General features: G+C 46.4%; 1 protein-coding gene across 1 annotated transcript in view; it reads left to right on the top strand.

Annotated features, from left to right (window-relative positions):
• The window catches only part of HS3ST1 (heparan sulfate-glucosamine 3-sulfotransferase 1), a 36,559-nt gene extending 14,957 nt beyond the window's left edge, over positions 1-21,602 (top strand). Inside the window, exon 2 of the mRNA XM_069593265.1 lies at positions 19,816-21,602. Coding sequence (XP_069449366.1) covers positions 19,927-20,865 — 939 coding nt within the window. The 5' untranslated portion in view covers positions 19,816-19,926 and the 3' untranslated portion in view covers positions 20,866-21,602. The remainder of the gene's footprint in view (positions 1-19,815) is intronic.
• Positions 21,603-23,181: the final 1,579 nt, after the last annotated feature.

Genomic DNA, 23,181 nt, shown 5'->3' with positions numbered 1-23,181 from the left:
TGAGGGTTGGAGGTGCTGAGATGCAGGGTCTATTCTCGGTGTTCCCAGCTCCTCTGGCACTGTGACATTGCTGTAATTGACATGGGCTTGGCTGCTTCCCGCAGGAAACGCCTGCCACGGGAGAGCAGGATAAACCTCTGCTGTCAGCTCTGCACCCGCTCCTGCCTGGTCCCAGATCTCAGTGCAGGATTGCGCAACAGAAAGTGGATCTATGTAGGGAGAAGGCAGGGGAAAAAAAAGCCTCCCGTCGCAGCTGCTGGAAGTGAAAGTACCGTTACCATAAACAGAAACAGGAGTCTTTGAGAGAAGCCTGAGGTTTTGGTCCAGATTTGTGAGCTCAGATGGGCAGCTGTCGTTGGTGGTCCTCCAGGGAATGAAAGTGAGCTGAGTCAATGGTCTCTGGGTAACATCAGTGCCAGCTGGTGCTCTGTTCTCTCCTGAGCCCTGTGGTTGCAGGCAGCCCTGTGTGCACCAGCCTTCCCCCAGCCTGGCAGCCCCTGTTCCAAGGACGGCTTTACATTATTTAGTCTTGAATGTGGGCTTCCACCGTGGCTCAGCTGGTAAAGAATCCATCTGCCAGTGCAGGAGACACAAGAGACGTGGTTTCAATCCCTGGGTCAGGAAGATCCCCTGGAGGAGGAAATGGCAACCCACTCCAGTCTTCTTGCCTGGGAAATCCCATGGACAGAGGAGCCTGGAGGGCTACAGTCCGTAATGTGGCAAAGAGTTGGACATAACTGGGCACATGTGCACACACACACAGTCTTGAAAGTCAAGCTTGCCTTGACCTTACTCTGCTCCCAGCCACGCTTCCTGGTGGCACAGATTCCAACAGAAGCTGCAGCAGGGCTCAGGGTTGGCATGGAGCCACTTAGGAGGATTCCAGTTACACAAGCCGCCAGACCCTGCTGATTGAAACAATCTCGTGTTCAGAATTGCATTCACCTGCCGCCTTTTCTTACTGGAAGGGTTCTTTACAGTCCTCTGCAAAGATGGTGCCAAGGCTAATTATCTCATAAACATTGTCCTTTAAAAATATTAGATTTAACAGCCACTTTGTGCTCTTCATTCTGCTGTTTCCTTTGTCATCTCTGTCTCTGTGAATGGCTCTCAATGCTCAAAATTTTCCGCTTTCCCTAAAGAATACTTTTCCTTACGTGTCAGTTTTTGGAATGTTGCGATTCCTTTCTTTACTTAGAACCATTATTTAAGCAGGCTAGATGTTATAAAAATCTGAATTTTAATTGCTATTATTGTCCTTTTCCTTCTCGTTTCAAGCTGATGTCATCATGCTACTGTTACTATAGTATTTTTGAACTCCTTTGTCTTGAGGGTTTAACCTTGTATCAGGTGAGCTAAAGTGTTTTTCCTCAGTATCTCATTTGAATCTTACAGTCACTCAACAATGTAGGAACCACCCCGTTTTTTGCATATGTGGGTACTTAGTTGTGTCCAACTCTTTGCAACCCCATGGACTGCAACACGCCAGGCTCCTCTGTCCATGGGATTTTCCAGGCAAGAATACTAGAGTGAGTTGCCAGTTCCTTCTCCAGAGGATCTTCACAATCCGGAGACCGAACCCGCATCTCCTGCATTGGCAGGCAGATTCTCTACCACTGAGCCATACCGGGGGAGCCCCCCACTTTCTTTAGATGGAAAAAATAAGACCCAGAGAGATGTGTGACTTTTTCATGATCAAATAACTAAGCCAGGATTTAAACCCCAGCAGATATCAACTCACTTGCTTTGATCTTCCCACACCATTCTATTTATTTCTCTGTTTATATGCTTTAGCCTGGATGTCATTTAAAAGCATATTGAACTTGGTCTTTGTCCTCACCAGACTTCTAAGTGTTCCCTAGGTGTTTTTTCCTTGAAGTATGTCCCAAACTTCCTCTTCCTGGCTTCCTTTAATTTGCTAAAATAGTGTTTATCCCAGATCCTCCTCCGACTGATCGGGCTAAAAGTGTCTATTTCCACACCCATCTTCTTCTGTCCGCAGTGGGCCTCTGGGGGATGTGGAGGGACCTGTCTTCTTCTTGTATCCCTGACCAGTGTCCAGAAGGGACCTGTGCTCTGGAGACCTGGTATCCGTGCCCAGAGCAAACCATGTAGTCTCCTGGATGGTATCTGAGAGACGAAGGAGTGTGTAAGAAGAAATCTTGAAACTTAATTTAGTGAGCCACATTATTAAATGTCTTTCTTCCCGTGACTCTAAATACTTGAAAAACACTTGTGGACAGCCAAACCAGAAATGTCAGCATAATCGTCAATACCTCATTTATTGGGAACTGTTGAGCTTGGGCCAAGCCCCTCATTTGCCCTGACATATAGGACACCAAATGCTGCAAGAACTGGTGCTTTTGAACTGTGGTGTTGGAGAAGACTCTTGAGAGTCCCTTGGACTGCAAGATCAAACCAGTCGATCCTAAAGGAAATCAAAAATGAATATTCATTGGAAGGACTGATGTTAAAGCTGAAGTTCCACCCGATGCGAAGAGCTGATCCGCTGGAAAAGACCCTGATGCTGGAAAAGATTGAGGGCAGGAGGAGAAGGGGATGACAGAGGATGAGATGGCTGGATGGCATCACCGACTCTACGGACATGAGTTTAAGCAAGCTCCAGGAGACGGTTATGCAGTCCATGGAGTCGCAAGGAGTGGACAGGACCGAGTGACTGAACAACAGTGAATGCTGGTTTGAGTTTGATCCTAGTCTGAAGCACAAAGCCAGGGCATCAAGTTCACACCAGCTGATGGGGAAATGAAGGTGATTGTCAACATGGGAAATCTGTGTGGCTCAGTGACCAAGATGGCTGTAGTGATTTATTCTTTGACATCTTTGAAAATGTCCCTTTGGAAATGCATTGTCATAGAAACATCTCATAGGCAATACCTGAAGGCATGTGTTAGCTTCCTTAGTGCCTTGATTGTCTTGAGAGGATGTAAAAGTTATAGAAAGTCTTAAAAACCTGGTCTATCATCAGAGCTCTAACACAGAAACACTCAGGCATACACATACATACAGATTTTATGTACAAATTCCTTTCAGAAGGAACTGGCATAGGGTTCCCATGGATGGACCTTCATGTTGTGTGTGTGTGTGTGCTCTTTTTTTCCAGGCAGGGATTCTGAGGCTGGTGGCCATTTCCTACTCCAGGGGATATTCCCAACCCAGGGATCGAACCCACATCTCTTGTATCTCCTGCATTGGCAGGTGAATTTTTTTTTTCTTTTTTTTAACCACTGACACCACCTAGGAAGCCTGAACCCTACTGAAGTCCCATCAAACCGAGTTGACACCATGAAAGAAGGAGCAATGGAGAAATTCACACACAGACTCCTATCTCTTCTCTCCCCTCCCAATACCTTTGCTTTTTCCTTCCTGTTCACTAAGACTTGGAGGGAGAAATTCTGTTATTCTAATGTCCCTATTATTGGGACATGATAACTCATTCCCACTCCATTTTCCCACCTTTGATTTTGACAAATAGAACAAATTGTTTCTAAATGTAACTTTGTTACAATTCTTCTTGTCTCTTGACACATTAATATGACCAAAATAATTTGATGTGTGATGCATGTATACCCATCATTCTGTTGTCTGTGAATCTTTATGCTAATAAGCCATGTATTCATGGCCATTTCTCAGCCCTCACCTTAGTGCAGTTATCACGTACGTTGCCTCCTCTCTCTCATCTGCCCCCCAAAACACCCTATACCCCTGCATATACCTGAGTTATTGGAGGGAAGGAACAAGGATGCAAGCTGTGTCTTTTAATTCCCCAGGGCCTGAGACACAGCAAATCCGTTTAGGTCTTGGATGGGTTCTGGATATGCTGGACCAGCTGATATTTGTGTTTTGCACCTCCTACTATTCTTTAGAGGTTGCATCTTCATTGATTTAGGAAGAGACTGGATGTTACGTGTGATCAGGACCAAGAAGGGGGACCCTTCTGGCAGCCCTCAGTCCTTTTCTGTTGTCTGAAGGCATTCTGCTCACTCCCAAACTTCCCTCCCAAACGTATCCAAGCGAAAGTCCTGAACTCAACTGTCTCCATCCAGCCCAGAAGGTGCTGAGGCTCACCCATTGGAGCTGGGTGTGGGGAAGGCTTGTCCCACGGCACACAACCCCTCGGCCCCCATCCCAGCTGGAAGGGCTTGGTCTACTTTCTATATTTGCCTTTCATTGGGAAGCTTTTATATAATGCTACTTTTCTTCATTTTTTTCCCCTGGGGGTGATGAAGCCTCCTTCAGAGAGGGTTCCCCTCTCCTGTATATCCACCTCTTTCTTAATCAGGTCCTGGGTTTCATTAGTATTTGTTGATTGAATGCCGAATATGATCTGAATAGAACCAGAGCAACAGGTAGCTTGGGAGACCCTACACCTGTCAATACAGGAGACATAAAAGACGTGGGTTCAATCCCTGGGTTGGGAAGTTCCTCTGGAGTAGGAAATGGCAACCCAGTCCAGTATTCTTGCCTGGGAAATTCCATGGACAGAGGAGTCTGGCAGGCTACAGAGTCGCAAAGAGTAGGACCTGACTGAAGTGGCTTAGCACACACATACCCTCAAAGGGAGTCCTTCCTGCTAGGAGCTATGTGATTTTCCTGAATAGCAAAAGGACCTCAGAAGTGTAGAAATTCAATATATTGCTCCCTTTAGCCTATGAAATGGAAGGCTGATGCCAAGTGACAAAACGTTATTAAGATTCATTTTTAACAGTGATTGTTTTATTTAGAATCTTGGATAATAGTGTCTTGCTTGCTTTGACAGACAAGAATGTTTCTTAATTCTCTAAAGCCTGTATATTGTAGATGGATATAAGAGGGCAGATGTTCTGAGAATTTATGGTCCAATTGTTTTCTTTTGTAAAAGAGGCTTAAGAGTATTTCTGGGCCTTGGCCAGGGTCACACAGAAGTCAGGACAGAACTTGGGACTAGACCCCAGCTCAACACCCTGCTCGCTCTTGTGTATGGGTCCTTTCAAGCCAAGACAACTTTGTGGAGATGCATTTTATGTGCCTAAAATGATCGGTGTTAGAGAAATTGATTACCTGGATTAAAGATGGAAAACAGTTCTGCCAGGGCTGATGATCACATTTGGTGAGGGTTTTCTACGTGCCAGACTCTCTTCTTAGCACTTCATGTATGTGGTAATACCTTCTTTAAGCCTCGCAACAATCCTACAGTATTAATGCTGTCATCCGTGCCTGTTATGTATAAAAACAGAGCCCACAGTGATCACATGACCTTGGTCACACAGTGGGAGTAAGGGATGGAGCTGGGGTTCAAACCCACACTCAACCACCAGCTGGCCCCTCTGAGCTCATCATTCTTGAAGATTCCTGAATGTCTCCCTAAGATGCCAGATTGTTTCAGATACATTAGTTAAGGAATAATAAACCGAAAATATTTTTAAACTATAAACCACTTTGCAACAGCGTTCAGAAAGAGTACATGATCAGGCTGACGATGGTTGAGCTTACTGTATAGTATTGTAGTTAATCTGAAGACACTGAAATTATCACAAGCGATAACAAGAGATCACAGGGAAGGTTGTGTCAAGTGCAAAATCTAGCTGTAGTTCTTCTGAGCCGATTAAACAGCATTTAAGAGATTCCAAGATGACTGAGATAATAAGGCAGATGCTTTCTGTTTAAATTTATTACAGATAAGTTCAAACTCGATTCAGAGGCAAATGAGACACTAACTCATTTTGTAAAACCTGAAGCTTTAAGAATAAAGAAATATTTAACTTGAATAGTATTTAAAATTTTTTTTTAAGTAAGGAATGAACAGAAATCACAGTTCTGTGTGTATGTGTGGGAGGAGGGAGAAAACAGCCGTTACTTTATTCAGTACTGTTACAGGAACAGCAACAACTCAATTCGGAAAAGGAAGAAAAAAAAAAAAAATTACAGACAATGTAAAATCGAAACCAGCTATGGTACCGTGCTTTAATTCTGCCCGTGCCTGTTTCCCCCCTCAGCAACTTGCAGTCAGGGGTATCTCAGTCCTTGCCCCACCCTGGTGTCTTTCAAGGTCAGTACTGAGCTCAACACAAACGTCTGTTTTTAAATGATCACGTTAAACCAAGAACACGCGTATCCAAGAGAAAAGACAAAAACAAGCTCTTGGACCAAGAGAGAGCAGTAGTTTCCAAGATTTCCCATTAACATGTCCCGACTTGGAGTCTGTGAGTGGCGTTTCTGGGACTCAGGCTCAGGACTTTTTCCTTTGTTCGATCGCCAGGGCTCTTTCCCTTCCTGTGCTTCTGAATCTCAAGTTGTGGCCCCTACGGGCTCCTGCAGTCTCGTATCATCTGCCACTTTTCCCCAAAGACCTTACCCCCACAGCCAACCCCAGCACAGGCTGAGTCCCTGGCCCCTGTTCAGCCCTGATTCTGCTGCAAACTCTTTCTGGGCTGATTGTCCCTGGGGACTTCCTGCCAAGCAGACCCCCAAGCCTCCTCCTGGATTATTTCTGGCCATTGATGTTGATTCCTTTTAGTGCAGTGATGCCAGGCCCTCCCTGTCTTCTTCCTGTGTGGCCTCTCTCCCTGCTCTCTGATACAGTGGTGCCTAATCCCTGATTACCCTGGACACCGTAATAGGTTTCCTTCCACGGGTAACTTCTACATTACAGGGTGCTCTGAGGGCAGTGACTGGGTCGTTTCTGTGTCCCCAGGAATTCCCTCCTCCCGGGGCAGGAATTCCCTCCTCCAGTGGATCACATTTTGTTGAAACTCTTCACTGTGACCTGTCTATATTGGGTGACCCTGCCCAGCATGATTCATAGCTTCATTGAACTGCACAAGCCCCTTTGCCACGACAACGCTGTGTTCCATGAAGGGGATGGAAGCATCATGCCGCTGCTGCTAAGTCACTTCAGTCGTGTCTGACTCTGTGCGACCCCATAGACGGCAGCCCACCAGGCTCCCCCATCCCTGGGATTCTCCAGGCAAGAACACTGGAGTGGGTTGCCATTTCCTTCTCCAATGCATGAAAGTGAAAAATGAAAGTGAAGTCGCTCAGTTGTGTCGGGCTCTTTGCCACCCCATGGACTGCAGCCTACCAGGCTCCTCCACCCATGGGATTTTCCAGGCAAGAGTACTGGAGCATCATAGGTGTCTTGTAAAAGTGTGAAGTGATCACCTGTGGGCAAGCATAGACCTGAGGCATCAGTCTTTGCAGACTTGCCTTCTAATCCTTTCTTTTAAAAAAATAATAATAATCATAAAACTTCACCTTTTTGAGCATCCATAAAAATCAAGAACTTTCATATAAGTATCCATAATAGAGTCTCAAAAAATCCAAAGATCCGACGACACTGGTCCCTCTTCCCAACAACATCAGCCAGAGTTATGGCAGCAGCTTGCTCATTACACCTCCTATGTACACACGGGGCTGCTTGCTGCTGTCCCCCCGCTCCTGCCACCCAGTTTCCAAGGTTCATGTCACCTGCCTGGATCCAGGAGACGGTGGTGTGCCACCCTGGGAAGACTCACCCAGTGGAAACAGTCCCAGGCACACTCTTTCCTTTCTTCTTTCTCCTAAGGGCTGTGTATCAGCCCTGGTGGCTCAGATGGTAGAGAATCTGCCTTTAATGTGGGAGACCTGGGCTCGATCTCTGGGTTGGAAAGATCCGCTGGAGGAAGGGCATGGCAACCCACTCCAGTATTCTTGTCTGGAGAATCCCCAGGGCCCAAGGAGCCTGGTGGGCTACCGTCCATGGGCCGTGGGCTCACAGTCAGAAACAACTGAGAGACTGAGCACAGCACAGCACCTGAGCATGCTCAGGCAGCTGGGGCAACATGCCAGAGGCTGGGCAGCTTAAACAACGGCAAGTGTTTGTTCTTCCCAGCTCAAGTTCACGATGCGAACAGATTCAGTTCCTGGTGAGAGCTCTCTCCAGGTTGCAGGTGGTTACCATCTAGCACTGGGCTTCGCTGATGGCTCAGTGGGTAAAGAATCTGCCTGCAATGCAGGAGACACAGGCGATGCAGGTTCGATCCCTGGGTTAGGAAGATCCCCTGGAGGAGGAAATGGCAACCCACTCCCAGTATTCTCGTCTGAAAAAATCCCATGAAGAGAGGAGCCTGATGAGCTACAGTACACAGGTTCACAAAGAGTCAGACACAACTGAGCAACTAAGCAAGCAAGAGCACTCTCAGTGGCAGAGATAGAGCATGGATCTCTCTTCCTCTTTTCCCAGGGACGCGCATCTCATTACGGGTCTTATCCTCAGGACTTGATCTAACTCTAATTACTTCCCCAAGGCCCCATCTCCAAATATCCACCACACCAGGGACAAGGGCTTCAACCTATGAAATTTGAGAGGGAACAACATTCAGTCTTTCTAGCCTGGCTCAAGAAATGAGACAAATTCACCCTCTACCTTTGCATACCGAGGGGAAGAATTTACTTTGACTTGTATATATTTATTTTCAGTGACAACTATTCTAGGGCTCCATGACACCAAATAAAAGAAGCACAGGTTTCGGTGTGTTTGGGGTTTGGTGCATGGGTATCAGCAGACCTTGCTTTCTGATTCATTTCAGCCTCTGCGCCCTTGACCTTGGGGCTCTGGTCCTCTGTGACCTGTGTCCTCATCAACAGGGATGCAGACAGGACAGGGGGATCTTTGACCTCCGATGCTCTGTGTGTCTTTCCTGTTCGTTTCCGGGGAAATGGATTGCATGGGTGCTGGCCATGAATGGGGTGATGAGGACTGTCCACCTCGTCCCGGGACATTCTCACAGTCAGATGGCACCTGTTGGGAGATTGGCTCACACCTGGAGCGGGAGCTGAGCCGTGCGTATCTGAGTGCACCGAGGCAGTCGAGATCCTGTCTCCCGTCTGCTGGCACAGCCCCCTTTTCCACTCAGCTGCACTGAGTAATAAGAGAGGCCCCGTCTGCCCTCCCGTCACGGAGCTCAGCCTGTGCCAGTGTTTCTGCTTCTAATGAAGGATTTATTTAGGTCACCACTGCCTCCTGTGCACAGCACTGCAGATTAAACATGAAGGGGGTGGGGAGTCCTCTTCATCCCTCCTGCACACACCTGGCTGCCCATCACTCAGGCAGGGGGCCTTTCTAGAGGACCCTCTGCGAGCCCTTACCCAGACAGAGAGCCTGTGTGCCACAGTCCTTTCTCCTGTAAGCCTCTGTCTGGTTGAGTCACTGCAGTACTTTGGATCATGAACAAATGCATTTGACTAATTATCATCCTCGATTCCCATTTATATCACACAGCCTCCTTTTTTTTTTTTTTTTTAAGAGACAAAAATAGCTGCCACGATTGAAGGGCTTGCCATCGGCCAGGCAATATGGCAACATCGTAAGCACCCTCCTAGGCTGTTCTGTTTAATCCTCACAATGGTGTACGTTGGCCAAGGCATTCGATCGAAGGCTCTGGGTTTTCAGTGCTCTCTCGTGGATTTTAAGTTATAGAGCTGAGATTTGCGCCTGGGTTTTTGGCTCTAAATCCTCTGAATTCCAGCATCGGCCCTCCAGCCCCCTCCACAGATAACACCACCTCTGTGGCCAGAGTGATCCCTCTCTATTTTGTCTGCTGCAATTGTTTCCAGCCTTGGATTTAAAAACAAACTACCCTAACAACCACTGGAAACCGAACCCAAAGGCAGCCTTCCCAGCCCAAGGCCAGGGGCATCAGGCTCCGAATCTGAATGGATGCAGTTGTTCGAAGCTCAGGGAGTTCTTGAGTTCTTGCCATTCCAAAGGCTTCTCCAGGTAACTGGTTAGAAACACAGACTTCCAGGCCTCTGCCCAGAACTCTTGGATTAGAATCTGCATTTTGAACTACATCCCCAGGGAAGCGATGTGCACTTGTAAGTCTGGAAAGCACCTGGCGATGGAGATGGAGCTGCCAGAGCTCCTGGCGGGGATGTGGGGAGCTTTAGTCGCCTCTGACTTGCAACCCCTTGTCCAGATCCTTCAACCTAAACTCTCACCTAATTTGGAAATGTATGTCCTGTGGGTTGACTGCAGGCTGCCAATGGGGCAGTTGGCATTTATCATCCATCATTGGATCAGGGAATTCTCAGAAGCTTGGAAATAACACGGTGATTGAAATCCACTGGCACCAAATCCTTGCCCCACCATGCTGCCCTCCCTGGCTGACCCAGGCACCTCCTTCCTTCAATTCCGGGGAGTTGCATTCATTATCTAGATACCCTTCTCTATATATGGAACCTCCCGTGTCATGGAGGTAACAGAGCCTAGAAAGTGGAGGAGGGAGTGTTGGAAGACTCCTGATCTTTTTCAAGAGGAAAATAGAGCTGGTCACTCCGCCTTTTCCCAGGCAGTCAGTGTGGCCCAGGGGAACTTTTTTTCTTTAAATTGGAATATGGTTGCTTTACAATGTTGTATTTATTTCTGCTGTACAGCAGAATGAATCAGCTATCCGTATACATGTAACCCCTCTGTTTTGAATTTCCTTCCCTTTTAGGTCACCACAGAGCACTGAGTGATATTCCCTTTGCTATGCAGTAGGTCTTCCTTAATTATCTATTTTATACATAGTACCAATACGTATAATACAGATATATATCAACGTTCGTATGTCATTCCAATCTCCCAATTCTCCCAAGTCCCCCCTTGGTATCCACATGTTCTCTGCATCTGTGTCTTTATTTCTGCTTTGTAAATAAGAGCGTCTGTACCAGTATTTTTTTCTCCGATTCTACATATATGCATTAATATTCCATCCTTGATTTTCTCATTCTGACTTACTTCTCTCTGTAGTAACATTATGTGAACTGACCTTGGGTCTTTTGTACCCTGAGCTCTCTTCTACCCCCAACTTACCTCACAGCAATTACCATGAGTAAATCCAAGCAAAAGTCAATGTCAACAGCTGTTGACGAGTGTCATGTGTAGGCAGTTTCAAGAAAATAAATATTTATGGGAGTCTTGAGATCTCGCTGTCCTTCTGTAGACTGACAGGCAGGAGCTAAATCTGTTTCCTCTTTCTTGGTTTCCACGATGACCTGCCAAGGATGGAAAGTTGATGCTGCTGCCACATGGTCTTAAATTAGCCACGCAGAGGTAAAGGTCTCCTAAAGGGAAACAAAAAATCATACACCATTGATTGCTCAGAAGTTTGGTTGAATACAGAAAGGACAGTTCTCATCAAACCATCTTTACTCGGGTATTAGCGCGTGCCAGAAAGTTAAATCACTCGACACCCCAGCATGCATGGAGAGAGGCAATTCTTGGAGAGCAACACAAGAGCTCTCATCCTTCTTGCTGTGTTATCAGGCTTGGAGTAAGCTCTCCCCCTCTGCCTGGAATGTGTTTTGCCGCAGCCCAAGGAAGGCATCTCCACTCAGAGGCAAAGCAGCACACTTCTTGGTCCTGTGACATCTTTGTTCTAGTTCAGTTCCCCGTTTTGTCTGACTCTTTGTGACTCCAGGGAATGCAGCATGCCAGGTTTCGCTGTCCTCCACCATCTCCCGGAATTCGCCCTAACTCATGTCCATCGAGTTGGTGATGCCATCCAACCATCTCATCCTCTGACACCCCCTTCTCCTCCTGCTTTCAATCTTTCCCAGCATCAGTGTCTTTTCCAGTGAATCGGCTCTTCGCATCAGGTGGCCAAAGTACTGGAGTTTCAGCTTCAGCATCAGTCCTTCCAATGAATATTCAGGGTTGATTTCCTTTAGAATTGACTGGTTTGATGTGTTTGCAGTCCAAGGGACTCTCAAGAAACTTATCCAGCACCACAGTTCGAAAGCATCAATTCTTTGGCACTCAGTTCTTTATTTGAGAAAGTCTTTAAACCTTACTCAGCTGAGCCACAAGGGAAGCCCAAGAATATTGGAGTGGGTAGCCTATCCCTTCTCCATCCTTCTCCAGCGGATCTTCCTGACCTAGGAATCGAAACGTGATCTCCTGCATTGCAGGCAGATTTTTACCAACTGAGCTATCAGGGATAAAGAATCTGCCTGCTGTGCTGGAGACCTGGGTTTGATCCCTGGCTTGGAAAGATCCCCTGGAGAAGGGATAGGCTACCCACTCCAGTATTTCGGCCTAGAGATTTCCATGGACTGTATAGTCCATGGTGCCCCAAAGAGTCGGACACAACTGACATGTTCACTTTCATTTTAACCTTAATAGAATGTTTCTCTGTCTGCCTTAGGGAGAAAGGCAGGCCATTAGCATTCGTAGTATGCCCTGTAAATGCCAGACATTGCTTTGTCTCTTTGGCGTGGGTAATCTTTCAGAATCACGATAGCATCCCTATGAAGTAGATTTTAGCCCATTTTGCAGAATGGCACACTGAGGCCCAAAGAGATGAGAAACTAATCTGAGCTCAGCTAGCTATAAGAATTCTAGCCTGGGTCTGTCCAGTTGCTTTTCTATTACCACTCACTGCCCTTTTATTGCTTAAAAATATATAAGATAAAAGGAGAATAGCCACCCCCTTGATACTGTTACAAATATTCAGAATGATCATTTCTACATGAGGGCCTCCTGCCTGACACACAGTAGCCACTCAGGGAGAGAGTAATTGCTTCCTTTCCAACCCTTCTATCAAATCCCTTGGATGACTTTTGTCCCCCAGATAACCATCCCTGTTATCCAAGAAGATTCTTGCCTGTGCCGACTGGTTCACCATCTTTTTCTGAGGGGCGAAAAGGTTTTCCTGCAGACAGAAGGACCACAAGCATCACTGTGCTTGATGTACTGAATGTCCCTCCTGTGAAATATTCTAGTTCTTTAATTTTATCCATGAATATGTTCTAGTGATGGGGCTGAGAGCAAATGTGCTGTAGTGGTTACATTTGAAATCCCAGTCATAATGTGAATTTTGTAGTAAGACTTAAGAAGAAAATTAAAATATTTTTGAAGGGTTATCTCACTACTTCCCATCCTTTTTTTAATGAAAATGCATTATAGGCTCTCAGGCGATTGATTTTGTCTGTCCTCCATGAGAAATTTTGAGCCCCCTTCTCAACATCTAGTTTCTGTTTGATCCTCTAGGGAGGAAAGCTTACTACTTTTTGCCACTCTCTTTTTCACAAGCGGCAAATGGTTAAGTTTCTCTTTCCGCTAAATGAAAAGCCTCTGTCAGTGCCTTCCGTCATTTGCCTGACTTGCCACTACATTAGATGTGTTCATTCAGCAGTGTCTCTAGCACTCGCTGGGTACCAGCAATCACGCCAGCCCCCGAGGATGCAGCGGGGGGAGGTAGAATGCTGATAAGGAGGCTCGAATTGACTTTGTTGGGTGGAGAGGCAGGCAGTAAACAAGCAAACATAATTTTGGATAGTATATCAGGAATATAAAACAAGATGATGGGAAAGAAAGTGATTAAAGGCGAGAGGGTGGGCTCATGTTGCTGAGGAAAGCCAGCATTTGAAATAAAATCCGTGACAGGGGACAGCCATCCTCAGGAAGCCTGTGGAGGGTGGAGCATCCTAAAAAGGCGGAGTAGAGAACGCCAAGGCACAGAGCTGGTGTGAGCCTGGTACCATCAAATGAACCAGAAGGCCCTAGCTTGGCTTAAAAGGGCAGTGAGGTGGGAGGGGCAGACAGATCCTATTCTAGGTTCATTCCTGACCTGAAAAGGATTTGGATTTAACTTGTACTTTTTTCACCTCGAAGCATGCAGCTTCCCAGTTCCCCGACCCCATGCCTCCTTCAGTGGAAGCTAGGAGTTTTAACCACTGGACTGCCGGGGAATTTCCCTTGGATTTAATTCTTAATACAGGGGAATCTCCCCCTGGAAAATTCTGTGTCCTTTCCCATGTGTCCCCCATGCCTGGTGTGTGGTCAATATCTTCATGTGGAATCCAAGGAAGCCTAGTGCTCCTGATGGGAAAGACTCTTGGCTTCAGAATTCCTGAAACTCAGGGCTTGGTTTATCACAGCAGGATGAAGCAAGCAGCCTCCCTGGTAAAAGGGAGTGAACAGAGAGTGAGTTAGATCTCTTTCAACAGGGAAGGATGGGACTTCTCAGGTGGTACTAGTGGTCAAAGAGCCCGCCTTCCAATGCAGGTAAACAGAAGAGACGCGGGTTCTACCCCTGGGTTGGGAAGATCCCCTCGAGTAGGAAATGGCAACCCAGTCTGCTGTTCTTGCCTGGAGAATCCCATGGACAGAGGAGCCTGGTGGGCTACAGTCCTTAGGGATGCAAAGAGATGGACATGACTGAAGAAACCACTCCGTTTCTCTGAACCTCACTTTCTTGTGACAATATCAGTTCCCACATCAATGCAGTGTGCATCACACGGGTCCTGTGTGCAAAGTGGCTAGCCTAGTGTCTACTCAGTAGCAAGTGCTCCGGATGACTGCTGCCAACATTGCTTTTTGGAGGAATGTGGACTGGCCTCCAGGTGCTGTTGAACAGACTTTGTACTGATGCCAGCTCAGGCTCCAGGCTTCCAGAAGATTCCCTTTGATAGTACCTAGTTTACTTCTGAAGAGAGAATAATCTGTTTATTTTTGTACTGCTTGCAATTTCAAACTTGCCTTCCTGGATCTTGTCCTGTTTGAGACGCTCCTGATTTGTGAGTGGGGTCAAGGACCTTACTTTTGAAGAAAGCACGTTCCACAGTTAAGGAGCTTTCAGAGTAAGAATTGCAACACTGCTCAGTGTTGTGGATCTCTGGGCTATCCACTCCAGTTGTCAGAAGCCACAAGTGGCCTTGCGCCCCAGAATCACCTCAGATGGTGATTTCAGCCACGGAATTAAAGGATGCTTGCTCCTTGGAAGTAGAGTTATGACAAACCTAAACAGCATATTAAAAAGTAAGCCTGGCTTTGCAAAGGGGTTGCAAAGACTCAGACGTGACTTAGTGACTGAACAACAGCGACAAGAAGCAGCCTGAGATGTCCTACAAATGTATACACACTGGCTTTTGAAGACGTGAGACAAAAAACTGCAAAATATCTCCTTCATTTTGTATTTAAGTAATAACATTTTGGATAGGGTTACAGAAAATATTGTTTTTAAAACAGGGCTCCTGGAAAATGTACAAGTGCATATGTGGATCATTTTAATATCTATAATAAAAATCCATCTTAGGGCAAGCTGTGACTAAGTTTTGGAGGCACAAATGAACAGTGGTTACTGTCAGCTTTCAGAGGGGTTGCTCTTACCTTCTGGAGAAGGCAATGGCACCCCACTCTAGTACGCTTGCCTGGAAAATCCCATGGATGGAGGAGCCTAGTAGACTGCAATCCATGGGGTCGCTAAGAGTCGGACATGACTGAGCAACTTCAGTTTCACTTTTCACTTTCATTGGAGAAGGAAATGGCAACCCACTCCAGTGTTCTTGCCTGGAGAATCCCAGGGTCAAGGGAGCCTGGTGGGCTGCCATCTATGGGGTCACACAGAGTCGGACAGGACTGAAGTGACTTAGCAGCAGCAGTAGCAGCTGTTACCTTCCTGAGCAGCTCTTAATGACCTGTGGTGATTTGAGGTTTTCTGAATATCTTGTTTAACAGTGTGTTACACTTTTACTTACATGACTCCTTTTGGGAAGGCAGTGTGGTTGGAAGAGTGGAGGGGAGAAGGTATTGGTAAAAGTAGGGAATATCAGATTACTTTACCTGCCTCCTGGGAAACCTGTATGCTGGTCAAGAATCAACAGTTAGAACCAGACATGGAACAGGGGACTGGTTGCAGGTTGGGAAAGGAATAGATCAAGGCTGTATATTGTCACCCTGCTTATTTAGTTTATATGCAGAGTACATCATGTGAAATGCTGGGCTGAATGAAGCACAAGCTGGAATCAAGATTGCCAGGAGAAATATCAATAACCTCAGATAAGCAGATGATACTGCCCTTATGGCAGAAAGCTAAAGCTGAGCACCGAAGAACTGATGCTTTTGAACTGTGATGCTTTTGAACTGAGAAGAGTTTTGAGAGTCCCTTGGACTCCAAGGAGATCCAACCAGTCAATCCTAAAGGAAATTAGTCCTGAATATTCCTTGGAAGGACTGATGCTGAAGCTGAAGCTCAATTATTTTGGCCACGTGATGCAAAGAGCAGACTCATTAGAAAGGACCCTGATGCTGGGAAAGATTGAAGGCAGGAGGAAAAGGGGACGACAGAGGATGAGATGGTTGGATGGCATCAGAGACCCAATGGCCATGAGTGTGAACAAGCGCTGGGAGATAGTGAAGGACAGGGAAGCCTGGAGTGCTGCAGTTCGTGGGCTTGCAAAGAGTTGGACATGATTGAGTGACTGAACAGCAACAAGGAGTTTTTAAACTACATACTAAAAAAATAAAATAAAATAAACTACATACTAGTCTTTTGGTTGTTTTGGAGAGGGAGTTGTTTTGGAGTGGTGCTGTTTTTGTTTTGTTTTTGTAAAGGACAAACTATATTTAGTTTCTTCTCAGGAATTCCCTGGTGGTTCAGTGGTTAGGACTTCAGGCTATCACTTCTGAGGGCCCAGATTTAATCCCTGGTAGGGGAACTAAGATCCCACAAGCCTCCTGGTTCAACCAGAAAAAAAACAAAAACAACAACAAAAAAAACTTTCTTCTTTTTGCTGTCTGCTGGTAACTCCCCTTTAGGAAAGTGATCTCAGATGCTCCCTGTGCTAACCCACATGCCTCATAATAAAGTGAAAAGAGCATGGATAGTCAAAGGGTGTGCATCTCAGGTCTGGCCTCTGGCTCTGTTCCTTTGGTGCCCCAGGGTCGGGCTGTTTTCTGGGATGTGAGGCTGTGAGATGGGGAGAGTGTTGCTGCTCAGTGTGGAAGAGCTGCTCTCTCCCTCACATTACCCACCCCACACCCTGCACACGCACACACGTGTACACACGTACACATAAACGTGCAGACGCATAAGCACACACGTACACCTGCTCACATACCCCAAACGTGTGGAAGGCAAGCACAGCTTGGCTAACCCACACCCGAAGTGGAAAAGGAAACAGAATTTCACTGAGTCATGCTAAAACATGCATTTGACTAAAGCAAATGGCCCATTAAATTGAGCTCATCCAATCAGTAAGACCAACCTTGAACCCCATCTGGTTTGGCCATCTCTCCAAAACTTTTTTTTTGTTTTTTCCCCTAAATGAGCATGTGGTGAATTTGGAGTTTCCTTTTCCAATATTCTGTTATTTTTCAACTTTTTAATTGTTTGATCTTGAATATACATTTTTCAAAGTGGTTAATACAGTTGACATCTGAAGGATATCAAATCAATTTGATCATAAACAAGGAAGCCCTGTATATTGTTTTTCATTTACACATTCGAGACAAGTTTTAGTACTTCTCTAGTGGATCAGCCAGTAACGAATCTGCCTGCTGTGCAGGAAGTCTGGGTTCAGTCCCTGGGTCAGGAGGATACCCTGGAGAAGGGAATGGCAACCCACTCCAGAAGTCTTGCCTGGGAAGTCGCACGGACAGTGGAGCCTGGTGGGCTATATAGTTCATGGAATCAAAAGAGTCGAACACAACTAGCAACTAAACTGCTACCACCAGACAAGTTTTAAACTAATAAAGTGAATTTTAAACCTGGCATAATGAAGATGATGGGCCTTCTTAATAGAAATTGTGTTTTCTGGCTTTGTAAGTCCTACAGTCCCCAAACTGGGCCTGTCTCCAACTCTCCCTGAGTTATGTTTAGACAGAGATTATTTTAAACAGAGCTTCCAATCGCCTCTTTCCTGGAGAGGGTCAAACATGGATTGCTGCTTATCAGCCCCGTAAAAACATCAAGCGCAGCTCATGTGTCTTGGGGGCCCATGCGCTGCAGCTCAGCAGCGCCTGCGTTCCTTAGGGACTTTCATGCCCAAATGTGATAAATCTCAGAGAGTTAAAAGAGGAGAAGGCACAAAGGAGGCAGTTCATGGGAAGAGCCCTGCGTTTAGAGCTTTAAATTTGGACCGTGAATTCTGAAATGGAATAAATTTTTGTGTCCCTGGGCAAGACCCTCATCTATAACTGTCCTGCCTTTCTACCTTCCACTGTCGTGTTGGGGTGACATTCCACTGAGCAGACTGCAAGGCCCGCTCTTTATAAACAGTTAACCTTTGCTTGTGTGAAAGTTTTTTGTTCCTTCCACTAACGTCACCTGTTCATCCCTCTGGGCCCACTGCACACACTTGCTCTACTAGGAAGAAATCCCTAATTGTTTCAGGCAAAAGGAAGGAACACAGGTCCTCAAAGTACCTAAACTGTGACCATAACAGATACCACACTGATGCTTGCAGTCAGGTTGTGTCAGTTAACTTTTGCCAAATTTGTACTGCAGTACAAACCAGCCCAAAACTCAACAGCTTAAAACCACAAGCACCCATTCTCACACATGAGGGAGATAGCTAGGCTGCACACAGGGGACAGATGGGATGGCTGTATGCCAAGTGTGTTTCATCTTTCTCCTGGGACCAGGGCACATTTTTTTTGTTTGTTTGTTTGTCACAGTGGTGTAAGGGACGAGGGCATGTGAAAACATACAGTCCTCTTAAGGCCTATGTTGGGCACTGGCACACTGTCGTTTCTGCCCACCTTGTTGGGCATTCACTAAGCCATGTCCAACTCTTTTCAATGCCATGGACTGTAGCACGCCAGGCTCCTTTCTCTTCCACTATCTCCCTGAGTTTGCTCAAACTCATGTTCATTGAGCCAGTGATGCTATCTAACCATCTCATCCTCTGCAGCCCCCTTCTCCTTCAGCCCTCAATCTTTCCCAGCATCGGGGTCTTTTCCAATGAGTGAACTCTTTGCATCCAGGGGCCAAAGTATTGGAGCTTCAGTTTCAGCATCAGTTCTTCCAATGAATATTCAGAGTTGATTTCCTTTAGGATTGACTGGTTTGGGCTGAGCGCCAAGGAATTGATGCTTTTGGATTTTGGTGCTGGAGAAGCCTCTTGAGAGTCCTTTGGACTGCAAGGAGCTCAGACCAGTCAGTCTGCCCACGTGCCACTGGCCAAATCTAAAATCACTGGGAAGTACACCGCCCTGCACTGAGGCCACAGCAAGAACTGGATCCAGGGACAAGTGAACAATAGGAGCTAACCATTCCATTTTTCAAGCAGGTTCGTTGGTCCTATTAAATCAGAAGCCCCTCATGGGTAGGGGAGCAGAAACCATGCCTGCTTCACTGTCACTTGCCCCTGTGCCTGGGGCTCGAAGCTAGTTGCTATTCACTGATGTCTCTTGAGGTCCAACAGACCTTCCCAATCTTTTTCCTTTGTAGCAAAGTTTGGCAAAATAGGACCACAGGCCAAATCTGGCCTGGTTTTTGTGTCAATAGAGCACTAAACATATAAATGTTTGGGGAAAAAAAGTAAAAGAATAATAATTTTTAATGCCCCATGAAAATGATATGAAATTCAAATGCCAGTGCCCATAAATAAGGCTTTATTGGAACACAACCACACCCAGGCCTCTGTGCCTTGTCTGTGGACACTTTAGAACAAAACAACATAGCTGGAGGAGTTTCCATGGAGACTATATGTCCCCCAGAGCCTAACCATTTACTCTCTTGCCTGGTACAGAAACTGTTTGCCACCCCTGCTTGATAGGATAAGTGAAAGTGAAAGTCACTCAGCCATGTCACACTCTTTGCTACGGCTCCTCTGCCCATGGGATTCTCCAGGCAAGAATACTGGAGAGGGTTGCCATTTCCTTCTCCAGGGATCTTCCCCATCCAGGGATCAAACCGGGTCTCCAGCATTGCAGGCAGATTTTTTACCATCTGATAAAGAAACTGAGAAAACCCCTAGGAGGTGAATGCCTTGCCAAAGATGACAGAGTTGTCAGCTTGATTAAGCCAAGTATTTACGTGGGGTTAATACTTTCCCCCCTTTTTTTCCTAGTAATCAGAAGCCTGGGATACCCATGTGTCACTGATCTAGAGACGTCCCCTCGCGGGCAGCACTTCATGACCCAGCGGCGCCCGCCCCAGTAAAGCCACCGTGGTGTCCGGCATGGCCCCGCTGCTCCTGGGCGCGGTGATGCTGGTGGCCCAGCTCCAGCTAGTGCCTTCCCGCCCCGCGGTGGTGCCAGGGAACGAGCCAGGCCAGCCGGAGCTGGTGCGGAAAGCGGCGACCCTCCAGGAGGAGATCCCCGACGGCGCAGCCCCCAATGGCTCCGCCCAGCAGCTGCCGCAGACCATCATCATCGGTGTGCGCAAGGGCGGTACCCGCGCGCTGTTGGAGATGCTCAGCCTGCATCCAGACGTGGCGGCTGCCGAGAACGAGGTGCATTTCTTCGACTGGGAGGAGCACTACAGCCAAGGCCTGGGCTGGTACCTCAGCCAGATGCCCTTCTCCGCCCCACACCAGCTAACGGTGGAAAAGACCCCCGCGTACTTCACGTCGCCCAAAGTGCCTGAGCGCGTGCACGGCATGAACCCGGCCATCCGGCTGCTGCTTATCCTGCGGGACCCATCGGAGCGCGTGCTATCCGACTACACCCAAGTGTTCTACAACCACGTGCAGAAGCGCAAGCCCTACCCGTCCATCGAGGAGTTCCTGGTGCGCGACGGCCGCCTCAACGTGGACTACAAGGCTCTCAACCGCAGCCTGTACCACCTGCACATGGAAAACTGGCTGCGTTTCTTCCCGCTGCGCCGCATCCACATCGTGGACGGCGACCGCCTCATCAGGGACCCCTTCCCCGAGATCCAGAAGGTGGAGCGGTTCCTGAGGCTGTCGCCGCAGATCAACGCCTCCAATTTCTACTTTAACAAAACCAAGGGGTTCTACTGCCTGAGGGACGGCGGCCGGGACCGCTGCTTACACGAGTCCAAAGGCCGGGCGCACCCCCAAGTGGACCCCAGACTCCTCAATAAACTGCACGAATATTTTCATGAGCCAAATAAGAAATTCTTTGAGCTTGTCGGCAGAACATTTGACTGGCACTGATTTTTTTTTTTGGCGATAAGCTAGGCTCGGAACCTTTCCTATTGTAAGTTCTGGTGTACATCTGGGGTGGGGGAAAGAATTTTAAAAGGGCATTTAAGTATAATTTATTTGTAAGATCCATAAATTACTTCTGTACAGTATTAGATTCACAATTGCCATATATACTAGTTATATTTTTCTACTTGTTAAATCGAGGGCATTTTGTATTGTTTTTCATGGTTGTTAACATGTGTAATATGTCTCTATATGAAGGAACTAAAATATTTAACTGCAAAAAAAAAAAAATGAAATTCTAGAGATGCAGTCTTTTTTGAATATAGTTAACTTGCCCCCAACTCCAAATAGCTGTGTGTATTCATTCATCGCATATATTTCTTTGTTACTCTTTAAAAAACATGTTTTTCATAGTTATTACCTTCCTCTCCCCTTCTCTCCTTTCTTCATTGTCTTTTTAAAGTTTTAATGTCTCCCTGAGGTCATCAGATTTATTTTTTACTTGCATTGTGAGATTTCTCTTCATTGAGATGCCCGTTATTCTTGGAGGGGACAGTTTCACCCATTTCCAGCTTTAGCAGGTCCCTGAGTGTGGATTCTAACTCCACGTAAACTCCAAGAGGACAAAGCAATTAAGCTGGAGAAGTTAGTTGCTAACCAGCGAGAGACTTGCTTCAAAGAGTGCTTACATTTCCTTCTGATTGCAGCAATAGATGAAACAACAATAAAGGAAATTAAACCTGGCTTTCAGAATGATCTTGGGGCTGTGTACTTTGCCCCAGGTGGCAGTGGGTCTCCAGAAAGTCACTTAGAATAGAAAAGAGGAATTTCAGAATCTATGCATGTCCCCATCTGTGAAAGGCTGACCAAAAGGATAACTGTTTGCTTGGGCTGGGAGTCTAATAATCTATTTCCTGAAAGATCATAGGCACTTATAGACATATATTCCATATGCTTTGAGATCTAGGTGTGTACCTGTTTAAACATCAGCTCCAAATTTGGAGTCCTGAATGTAAAAGGAAATTTAAATTCCCAAGGGTTGAAATTGAAAAGAGAAAGACGTTCAAAGCAGCGGCGGATATAGGTTTGGAACCCCTTGCACCTGCCTCAGAGACAAGGAGCCCAACTTCAATTTCACTTCTGCCCTGAACAACTGGGTTGTTAGCAATGATCAGATAAGCCCCTCTGAGCCTCAGTTTTCTCATGCATTCTTCGTTCAGTCAGCCTCCTACAGAGTTAAATAAATCAGACTTTTTTCTTATTATGAATACAAATATGTTCGTTACAGTAAAACAAAAAAATACAAGGACACAAATGCGTCTCCTGACATAGTTCTCACTTAAGGCAGAGGAGTGAAATAGACATTTTGTAGAGGAACTCATTGAGATTTCCCTCAAGCAACCCCAGGAAGGAGGAATTATTATGGCAAGTTCAAAGTGGAAGAAACAAGCACAGTGAAGATAAGGAACTCGCCCAAGTTCACATTGACTATAAAACAGAGCTCAGAGTCCACTTACAGTCAAAGCCCAAGGTTTTGTCTGTGTGTGTGTGTGTGTGTATTTTTGTTTTTTTTCTATACCCATTTTTTCCCTAAATGCAAATGGAAAGACCTAGAGACAGTTCTTCCTGACATATTCCTTTTTTGGTGCCAAATGTCTTCCATCCCAAGAGGTGAGCCTGAGCCAGAGGGAAGAGCAAGAAGGAGCCTGAGGTTTTCTCAGGCGTGCTATCAGGGAAGTGAGTCACCTTAGTTATGCTTCAGCAGCTTCAGTCTGGCTTGACCTTAGCATGGCCTGCACCCCACCCTGGGCCCTGCACAGGCAACAAAAAATGCCTTCTCTGCACCTTCATTAAGTGAAATTGAAGTCGCTTAGTCGTGTCCAACTCTTTGTGAACCCATCTCTACCAGGCTCCTCCATCCATGGGATTTTCCAGGCAAAAATACTGGAGTGGGTTGCCATTTCCTCCTCCAGGAAATCTTCTCAACCCAGGGACTGAACCTGGGTCTCCCGCATTGTAGGAAAATACTTTACCATCTGAGCCACCAGGGAAGTCAAGGTTGTCATTAAAAAAAAAAAAAAAAAAACAGCTCCCCAAAGGGTGCGGCAGAAATAGACTGGGCTTCCTGTTGACATGGAACTTTGCCATCTGCAGAGTGTTTCCCCCTGTAGTGCATCACTGGATCTTACTTCTATTATGAGTGAGTGAAGTCGCTCAGTCGTGTCCGAATCTTTGTTACCCCATGGATTTTAGCCTACCAGGCTCCTTTGTCCATGGGATTTTCCAGGCAATAGTCCTGGAGTGGATTGCCATTTCCTTCTC

The sequence above is a fragment of the Ovis canadensis genome, chromosome 6 (assembly GCF_042477335.2).
Source record: "Ovis canadensis isolate MfBH-ARS-UI-01 breed Bighorn chromosome 6, ARS-UI_OviCan_v2, whole genome shotgun sequence".
In the NCBI taxonomy this organism is placed as follows: domain Eukaryota; kingdom Metazoa; phylum Chordata; class Mammalia; order Artiodactyla; family Bovidae; genus Ovis; species Ovis canadensis.
The sequence above is the reverse complement of the archived record's forward strand: the minus strand, read 5'-3'. Positions and strand labels throughout refer to the sequence as shown.